Here is a 10,033-nt window from a genome sequence, read left to right as displayed (position 1 = left end):
TTTTTTTTTTTTTTTTTTTTTTTTTTTTTTTTTTTTTTTTTTTTTTTTTTTATAATTGTTTTATAAGTATTAGGGTAAGTATCAAGGTCATAAAATAATTACGCTAAGAATAAGATCAAACCAAGTAAATTAAATTCATATTTAAAAATAAATTATTAAATGTTTTTTATATTAAAATTTTATTGTTATTAAAAACAAAAATTTTGAATAAATTATTCGAATAACTTAACTTAAATATTTTATAGTTCGATTAAGCTGATGAATACGCTTATGACCTTGATGTTGCTATGTTATGACTCACTAACTATGAATGGAATGTGAGTGTTATGACTATAAAGGTGGAAGGAAATTCCTCCGTACGTGTTCCGACGAGAATACCGACGTTTCTTCAGCCTCTACAGGGGTTTGCCTTTTGAAGGTTAGTATAACACTTCCGAAATACTTCCTAAACCCCCAAAATCAACGATCTTTGTGAAGTAGAAACCCACGATTTTCTTCTTAAAACCCTCTCTGTTTCCTCTCTCGATCTCGCAACTTTTCTATCTTTTCGTTTTGCTAGCTTACTCCCAACCGAGGTTTGAGCATAGAGAAACTTAAAGAGATTGGGAAACGTTCCCGAATCTAGAGTAATTGTCACGATCCAATTTTTTAGGCTTCGAAACTCGAATCGAGACTAAAAAGATAAAAGCAAAAAATAATAATAATATATAAAATACAAGATTAAAAAATTGAATAAAATTTAAATAAAAAAAATCTCAAATTAAATACAATTATAAGACGGTATTGTTTAAAATATTACAAACGGGAAACAAGTTTGGAATACAATTATAAAACAAAATACAAAAGTCTCCAAAATGTAAAAATGGAGTAACACTCCAAAACGACCCCCTCTTTAACCACATAGCTCTCGAATGCTCCTCCACCTCATCCCACAACTTCAAACACCAGAAAAAGAGAGGGAGAACGGTGAGTATAAAAATACTTAGTAAGCAACCTATTTATAGGCTCTCATCGCATCCTTAACCTAGTAAGTATGCACGAGCTTTCCATTGCTATTTGAGTAATTGGGTACCCTGATGTTTCGAGCGAGTCTCTAAACTGAAGCGTACCCCTAAGGGTATATGCTAGTTTTCCAATCTTTCTTTTCTACAACTTAGGTGGCTTGACTTGCTCATGCAGTAAATGACTAGTGTATTAGGTGGGTTAAAGCGCGACCACATAAACTGCGAGATAGTATGGTTGGATCTCAATTTGAACATCATCCATGAAGGTTAGTTGACGAGCCCTCCCACAAGACCACGATCCTCTGTGTGCCGATCAGCTACTAGGTCAACCTACGTGGTCCCACACTCCAAGCTTAGGGACGGGTTTACAATAAAAAGGTCATGTTCAAGAGACTCCTGGTCATTTCTACTAAGTTGGGGCACGTGTCGCACTACCCTAATCAGTGACACTTAGCTCTACGATATGGAAAATGGAGTAGAGTCTCGATGGTACACTACCAGAGCAAAAAAGGTAGTGGACAAATTAGTGACACTGTTCACATTGATATAGTCTGATCAGTTATCTTGGTTGTTCTTGGTTGTCGTGGAGGTCTACGAGATTCTTAGGAGCTTCTAGGCAGTTTAAATCTCATCTCTTGTTTCCAGGACGCTCGAGCTTAGCTCCTCGAGGATAATCCAAATCTCTAGGTACATTTAGGTCTAAATCAAGTCTTCAGGTACACTCAGGTCTAAAACCTCTAATCGCCACTCACGATCCTGAGGTTCTGGGTCTACTGAAAATATTTTGACCTAGGTCATCGTGTAAGCCGCACTAGCTGTAGTGCCCTAATCTTAACTAAGTTCTCTCATGCATGATTTGCTAGGGAGATATACCTATTGATCACCTAAGCGCGTAATCCATACTTTGAACTTTTCCTTGGTCACATTTGGGAGCTGAGGAGGTTTATTGGATTCCTAAGGCGGCTAGGTGGATTAACGGGGAATTTTGGCTCTAGGTTGCTCTACTCCGAGATCTCAAGTCTTTCTTAGATCTCAGAGCACTAGAGTCTAGATCCTCTGACCGTTGCTCACAATCCTAAGGTGCTCAGTAGGGTCATCGTTTGAGGCATCCAGTCTAGGGTCATCGTCCAGCCAACCAAACTCTAACGCCCTAGCTATGTGCAGATAAACACGCTTTATAGGAAGAATACATAGTCAAACACATGGAGCTAATACATACTATATCATGCATACATGCTCAGCAGGGAGATAACATCCATCAATCACTCGGAGCATAGATTACAATAGTTCATCTTCCTTTTCAACACAGCGGAAAGCATATAAAACAGCATTATCACAAATCTCATCATAGGGACATTTTGGTCATTTCTTACATCATGCATAACATACTCATACATGTTGCCCAACTCCTATTTTAGTCTTGCAATTCGTGTTTCTAGCTTTTCATAATATATAAAACAACATGCTTCTCGGAAATCTCAACCTAGGGACATAACGGTAATTTTACCCTAACACACAAACAATACATACTCATCCAAAAACTCCCTTCCGAAGTCCATAACATGCATTTTCCAAAGTCCATAACATCCTAGAAATTCCTACGAGTATTACTTTCATAAAATCCATGTGGTGACTTACTTGGATGACGTGTGACTTCCGAAGTTAGCTTTTCCACATGCTAGGAACTCCAAACCTTCTGAAATTTCTCTTATAAGTCCTAATTTAAGTAAATTTAGGGTTAGTAAAATTTGAACGAATAGCTGATAAATGAAGGTCAAACGGGCCGAAAACACCTCTTACGTGCTATCACCTTCACATTCGACTCCTACGTCAAATTTTTTTATTTCCTAACCAATTTTCGATTCTTTTCTATTTTATATAATTTTTATAACTTTCTCTACACAAACTTAATTAAGTTAGTTTCTTCACAAAACTCGTAGAAATTTAATCCATCTTTAATAAGGTATTTTTCTCATAATTTTTAGTCAACCACAACAAGAAATAATTGAATCCAAAGATGGTCGAAAACTAAAAACTTACCAAAATTTTCATTTTCATGACGTTCATCGAAACGCCACCTTCTGGTTTGAATCAACTTTGAATTCCTTCGTGAAACCTGTGTAAATCCCTTGAATATTAACATACTGAAAATTTAGAACTTAAATCCAAGAAAAACTCTCGCTTTTGAAAAAAAATCATAATCAAGAACTGGAAAATCATACGTTCGGTTTTTTCTCAAATTTTTTTTTTTTTATGAAATGAGTGAATTCCTAGTGTGAAGTTATGTTTTCATCTCCCTATTTGGTCAAGTCTCCAAAATGTTTGGTATACTGAATCGTCTACCAAAACATTCTCATTCATATAAATCAAAGAACAAATCCTCACAAGCAAGAGTTCATTGCTCACTCAGGATTAAGATTGAGTCGCATATGATTATATTGTGAAATATTAATCTTCTCAATTAACGGATTTATAAATAGAGATTAAATATTTTGTAGTCCAATCTTATATAAACTCATTGCATATGATACCCCCAGTCACATGCTTCTACGTAAACGATTTGAATCAAATAATTTGTAACAATTACAAAGTAAGTCGTATTAATAGTGCTTAATAAGTCACTTAACCTTATCCATATGAACATGATACTTTTGTATGTCAACTACATATTGTTCAAGAAGAGCACCAAAAGTTATTGTAAGATTCACATGCCCACTCGAGATGTTGATACTCGCCACAACCGAAGACTGTGTTGTACAAAATGCCAGAACCAAAAAAATGTTATGATACCCAATTGTTGTACCGGAAGTGGAAGTAAAATCGATCGCACTCACACACCCACAAACAGAACTTAAGACACAAAGATTTACACGGGTTGGAGAGAATAAATTCCCCTATATCCACGGGTGGTAGCCAATCACTGTAACCAAAATATTTACAAGTGTATCTTTCACATTACAATGTCTTTCAACAAAGTTTCTCCTAATTGCCTCTAGAATGGCAACGATTCCACATCTAACACAAATGTCATTAGACAAATACAAAATAACAATAACTCCACATCTAAACCAAAATGCCACCAGACAAATACAAAATGGCAATGACTCTGACTCCACGTCTCAAAACAATGCTACACAAGGCTTTATATATATTATAGGCATAACAATATTAATTCTAATACATGAACCAAATAAATGAGAATATGAAATGAAATGGTTATGAATTAAATGAGAGTTAATAATTAATAACCATAATAAATGAGAATATGAACCATTAAGTTGTCTGTAGATACAGGTTGCATGTGCTAAGGCTACATTTGGATCTATAGTTACTCGGACTAGACAATGGGGCATGGTGCGAGTTAGAGGCCTACATCCATTTGCATCTGTGTGGTGCAACTATAAATCTCGAGTTCATGGTCGTCTTTCTCGGCATGATTATCCATTTTCATCTCCAAATTCGTGCTTTAAGGTACTTTACTCTTCCTCTAAACCTCCCCATTTTTTTAATTAATTTTGAATATTACATGTAGTTAATTTTTATTTATAATTTTAGAGAACAAAATTCAATTAATATTTTTGAAATAATTTCAAAATAAAAATAAATAAATAAATAAATAAATAATCAAAGTCAAAGATAAATGGACCTTCTAGAGCTTCTAGTGCTTTCCGTTTTCTCTCACTCTTACTTAAACCCTCGTTCCATTGGACCGATCTTTTCAAGCGATTTCTTGATTCTGCTTGCGTCTGCCCGCCATGGCGATTATCTCCGACTACGACGAAGAGAAGGAAGAAATTTCGAAGCCAAAAAGGCCTTTCTCCTCCTCCTCCACTCCATCATCTTCTTCATCTGCTAAGCCTTCTCACTTCAATGCCGACTTTGATCCTTCAAACCCTCTAGGGTTTTTGGAGAAGGTGTTCGATTTTCTTGCCAATGAGAGCGATTTTCTCTCCAGGGATAGAGCCGAGAAGGAAATTGAGACGGTGGTGCGTAGAGCTGTGGAGAAGAGAAAGAAGCATGAGGAGTCACTTGAGCACAAAGGGAAGGCTGAGAAGAGGATCAAGGAGGAGGTGAGGAGTGTGAAGCAGGAGGTGAAGGCTGTGAAGGAGGAGACGAAGACTGTGGCATCACCACCAGAAGAGAAAGTGGGTGTGAAGTTGGAGGGGAACAGCGAGGAGAATGGGCCAAGAGGTGAGCATTTTGTGCTTTATTTTGTCATTTTGTGTTGTATTCGCTTTATTGATATTGTACTATCTAGAAGAGGTAAAGGAGTGGGAAACATTGAAGAGCTGAAATGATTGTCTGTTCATAAACCTCGACGGACAAGTATGGCTAGATTTTACTGTCAATAGTGCAGTGAACAGGCAAGGTTTAGCAATTGGAGTGAGGAAATTTGCATTGTGATGAAGCATTGGTGGCAGTAGTTTTGTAGCTCTTAGTCCGGATGGTTCATGGTTCTAGTTTGTAGTTAGCCCGTTGTTTACTTGGTTAGTAGGGTGTAGGCTAATCCGTTAACCCTCCATAAATCAAGGGCGGGATTCATCTGATGTATTGATACCTGTTCAATGTTGCTCTGAGTTCAAGATTAAAGTGAAATAATTGGGATATTATTCTATTCTAGCCATATCACGGGTTAGAAGTTATGTCCGAGTCTTATTGTTTTTCATGTCAATTGAATGGTATTATATTGCTTTTTTGGGTATATGTGTGTGTGTGTGGAAACTCTGCTGTAGTTGAGAAAACTTACGTAGAAAATATGACTTCTTATGTGGAGTTTGAATTTTATCCTTTTGAGTTAAGCATGATATCTCATCATGCAGTGTGATAGTTTCTGTCTTTTCTTTTCATAATGTGTCTGTTAAAGGTGTCTAAAATTCCTCTGGAATTTGGAACTCAGTATGAGGCTTCCCCAATCAAATTTATGAAATAAATCTTTTTGTCTTGTGAGTTCGACTGCCTGATCGACCCTAGACTTTGTTTGTAAACCAAATGTCATCTTTAACTTTGTTTGTACTTATGGAATGTGCAGTTCCCAACAAAGGTAATGGCCTTGATATGGACAACTACTCTTGGACACAGACCCTGCAAGAAGTCAATGTTAATGTACCTGTACCCAAAGGAACCAAGTCCAGGTTTGTGGTGTGTGAGATCAAGAAGAATCATCTCAAAGTTGGACTAAAGGGTCAACCGCCAGTGATAGATGTATGTTTGTTAGCAGCAGCTTGTTTCTGTTACGGGCATATTTGCACGGAGTGTGTTTTTATACTTTCAAGTTCTGAATTATCATCACTTGCTTGCAGGGAGAGCTTTGTCAGATTGTCAAGCCAGATGACTGTTACTGGAGCATAGGTACTTCTGGAGTTCTGTTCACAATAAAAGAGTGAATAATGTTAAATCTCTTTTAGATATGGCTTATTTTGATGCTGTTCAAGTCCTTGGGAAAAGGGGATAGCATAAATAAGAAGGGATGCATAAAGTTAACTAATTGTTCCATGTTTTATATTGGTACTTGTTGCAGAGGATCAGAGCACCATCTCCATTCTTTTGACCAAGCACAACCAAATGGAGTGGTGGAAGTACCTAGTGAAAGGTGATCCTGAGATTGATACACAGAAGGTTGAACCTGAGAACAGCAAACTAGCAGATTTGGATCCAGAAACACGACAAACAGTTGAAAAGATGATGGTATGTATTTTGTTCATCTATTTTATATCTAATACACGTATAGCTTTGTTATATTCTCCTGTATATTTATTTTTGTGCTTTGATAAAGAATCCAACTTTTTTTTAGTTGGAAACAAGAAATACTTTTCTATTGTATTGGTGAAAAGTTATAAGCATAATAATTTATACACTCCAGCTAGGACTTCCCGAAAATCACCCCAACAAATGTTAATATCTTCAGAAGTACAGTTGCAAAAAGAACTTGAAGTCCTCACTGAAAGGATACATAACATTTTGCTAAGTTCACCACCTCCTCCCAATATAAACACTTTTCTCCAAAATTCTCTGGTTACTTCATACCAAACCTCGTATGATTGCTTTATACATTTAAGCCCATTGTGCTTGACGCCTCAGTGGGATTTTCAAATGATCAACAAATCATCCAATAGTTCTCTTAATCTTATTCTTTTCCCCATTCTGAAGAAACGTGAAACCTCAAGTTTCTTACGACTGAATTGGATCTTAAGCGGCTTTGTGATGGAAACCAAATATATTGAAATATATAAGATAATGATATTACTTGTAAACCACCAAGAAATTTCAGGCACTTAAAATTTCCTCACTCTTGTGATGCCACTCAAGCTAGCTCATGCTTTGACTCACTGAACAAATGTTTACCCCCATCTTTTCAGACTTACTCTATTTACAACGAATCATGAAAATAACGACTCCTAACTGATTGCTGTTATTCCCATAATATCCAATAATATTCCCACTTATATCCTTATAGGATTCCATCACTTTGCCAACTACTACTAGTATGTCTCAGTAGTATTTTCAAGCACAATCATCCTCTTAATATACGAATACCCCCTTGAAAGTTGAAATGAAGGCAAGACCACTTTTTTCAACTCACTAAATGATCGTGACTCTAAATCAAGGCCTTCCTCAATAAATTCCTCAAGACTTATTCGATGGGTCTGCCCTGATTTTATATATATAGTGGGACATTGGGGTGGGTCATGTGAGAGTCAATCTTCCCTCAAAGAGAAAAAGGATTTCTTCTATATCGGCAGATTGTAGTCACTCTTAACAATCAGAGGAAGTCTTAACTCAACTATCAAAAACTGTTAAATTCCCCAGAGAAGGATATAGATATTGTTAGATTTTTTTGACAATATGATGAAAGGGCAGAGATCATCTCAATTTTAACCATGTTCCGCATCATTCTAGGAGTTCATCTCCCTCATCCTTGATGCCAATAAAAATTCATGCTCGTGAGTAAAATTATTTTTTATCAGCAGAGACACCTCTGAAAACTACCATGTTTAATAGATCTAAACTCATCATGCCTGATTATGCTTTCCTGTCTCTTGACATTCAATGAGTTACCTAAGTTCGCTACTTAGTGCGCATATTGTTATGCATTGATGATGGGTACGGTTGCAGCCGTTGCTATATGTATATTAATATATTTTATAATAAATTGATAATCAATTCATCTTCCTTGACTTGGGGGAAATTTTTACAGTTCGATCAAAGGCAGAAGTCCATGGGACTCCCAACCAGCGATGAGATGCAGAAGCAAGAGATTCTGAAGAAGTTCATGGCTGAGGTGATTTATTTGTACATGTGTGCATGTGTTTGCTTTTGGTTTATAATATTCTATTGATTCTCTCGACTGAATCTCTGAATTGCCATGCAGCATCCGGAGATGGACTTTTCAAGGGCAAAGTTATCATAAATGGAAATTTTCTTCCTGATTCGACAACACATATATAAGAGAACCCGCTAAAGAAAAAGCAAAAAAGATTATAGTTTCTGTTCAGAGCTGGAGAGTTTTAGGTTGCTTTTGGGAGATCGAATTCTTGAGTCGGTTTCTTAATGTTTAGGGGATAGAGGGTCTTTTCTAGATTACAAGAATGGCAATGTGGACATATTCTCATTAACTAATGAATCGGGATTTTGGTATGATGCACGTATGGAATTAAGTCATATCATTTTATTTTTCATGATAATTTAGATGGGCTGTCTACGATGGTGTTCCAAGATCTATTTCAGCAAAAATCAATGTTGGGTCCGAGTGAAAGGCCCATGGATCATGAGCAAGCAGATCTATTTCAGCAAGTAAGATCCAAGGTGATCTCTCTTACAAAATGATATTTAGATTCCATTACAAATAAATGAGCAGTGCTATTCAGAAGATTATACATGATTTCGTTAATTGTCTGGAGAGTGTGATAATTCCAATCCAATAGACAAATCTTGATTAGGCTACCTTCGCTAATATTTGGTCGTTTGGAATTTCTTTTTCCAAATTTTTTCTCTCTAGGTGGTGGCCACAGAAAGAACCAAGCTACTTCATTGAGACCATGAAAGGGACTTCTCAACCTAATTGAATGTTGGGTTAGGACATCATTTTGATTTTTCTTTCATATGTTATTCTTTTTCTATATTGAACGGTGATAAATTGCGATGATTTGTGATTCAAACAGTGGCATTCATCCTTGTGGCGGAAACGTGCTGACAGGCGTCGACCCGTGCCTATCTAAGGCATTTGGGTTCTTCTAAATGCCCTTTTCCAATAAAAGGTAGAAGGGTCTACACCCCTTTGTCATTATTGTGTGATAGACCCACAAATGCCCCATCAATGGAAATGATTCTCCTTGGAAAACCTGTACCCTGGGGGGACCTCTAATCCTCCCTCCAATGTCTGAGGGGCTTGGTTTGTAGTCTTCCCCTCTCCATTCACTTTGCTACCAAACAGCCTGCTTTTGTTGTTGTGACCAATAAAACCAAGCTGAAACACAACAGCATGCCATTCCCCTTTAAATCTCTCTCCCACATGCTTCCCAAACCATCCCAAAATGATTCCCCCTTTTTCCTTCAATCTTGCTAATTCGTTGCATTTTGTTGGTGTACCCATAACAATCCCTTTAGAACCATTCTAGCACAGGTATAGGGATGCCATGAATTCCACGAAATATAGGTTTAGAAATCTTGAACATCTTTTATATCTTCATTAAAATACTCCCACTTTCTTGTTTGATAATATTCATTAATAAATCTTTCGTGAAACAACACCCCCCCCCCCCCCCCCNCCAAAAAAAAAAGGATTTAAGATTCAGCTTCTAGACATAGAGTTCCTTTTTTCTTGGGCTTTTTCCTGTCAGTGAAAGCAAGCCAGTTGTTTTCTTATCAAAGGGGAAAGGAATCCTCCAAAAATATTATCATCAAGACAGACAAGGACATATTCTTGATGAACCCACCTCATCTTCTCACAAATTTTGACCCAAAAAAGCAATAATTCTCTCATAATCCTGGTGAAAGCAGAGCTCAGATTTCCCCTTATTCATTCTTTTTCC

At 36.8% G+C, this 10,033-nt stretch overlaps 1 protein-coding gene across 1 annotated transcript; it reads left to right on the top strand.

Annotated features, from left to right (window-relative positions):
• Positions 1-4,691: 4,691 nt before the first annotated feature.
• LOC111809107 (protein BOBBER 1-like) lies at positions 4,692-8,661 on the top strand. Its single transcript, XM_023695458.1, has 6 exons — positions 4,692-5,195; positions 6,034-6,206; positions 6,305-6,353; positions 6,523-6,689; positions 8,200-8,283; positions 8,374-8,661. The coding sequence occupies exons 1-6, from the start codon at positions 4,760-4,762 to the stop codon at positions 8,410-8,412; spliced, it is 948 nt and encodes a 315-aa protein (XP_023551226.1). The 5' UTR covers positions 4,692-4,759; the 3' UTR covers positions 8,413-8,661.
• The last annotated feature ends 1,372 nt before the right edge of the window (positions 8,662-10,033 follow it).

Source organism: Cucurbita pepo, chromosome LG13 (assembly GCF_002806865.2).
Source record: "Cucurbita pepo subsp. pepo cultivar mu-cu-16 chromosome LG13, ASM280686v2, whole genome shotgun sequence".
NCBI lineage: Eukaryota > Viridiplantae > Streptophyta > Magnoliopsida > Cucurbitales > Cucurbitaceae > Cucurbita > Cucurbita pepo.
The sequence above is the reverse complement of the archived record's forward strand: the minus strand, read 5'-3'. Positions and strand labels throughout refer to the sequence as shown.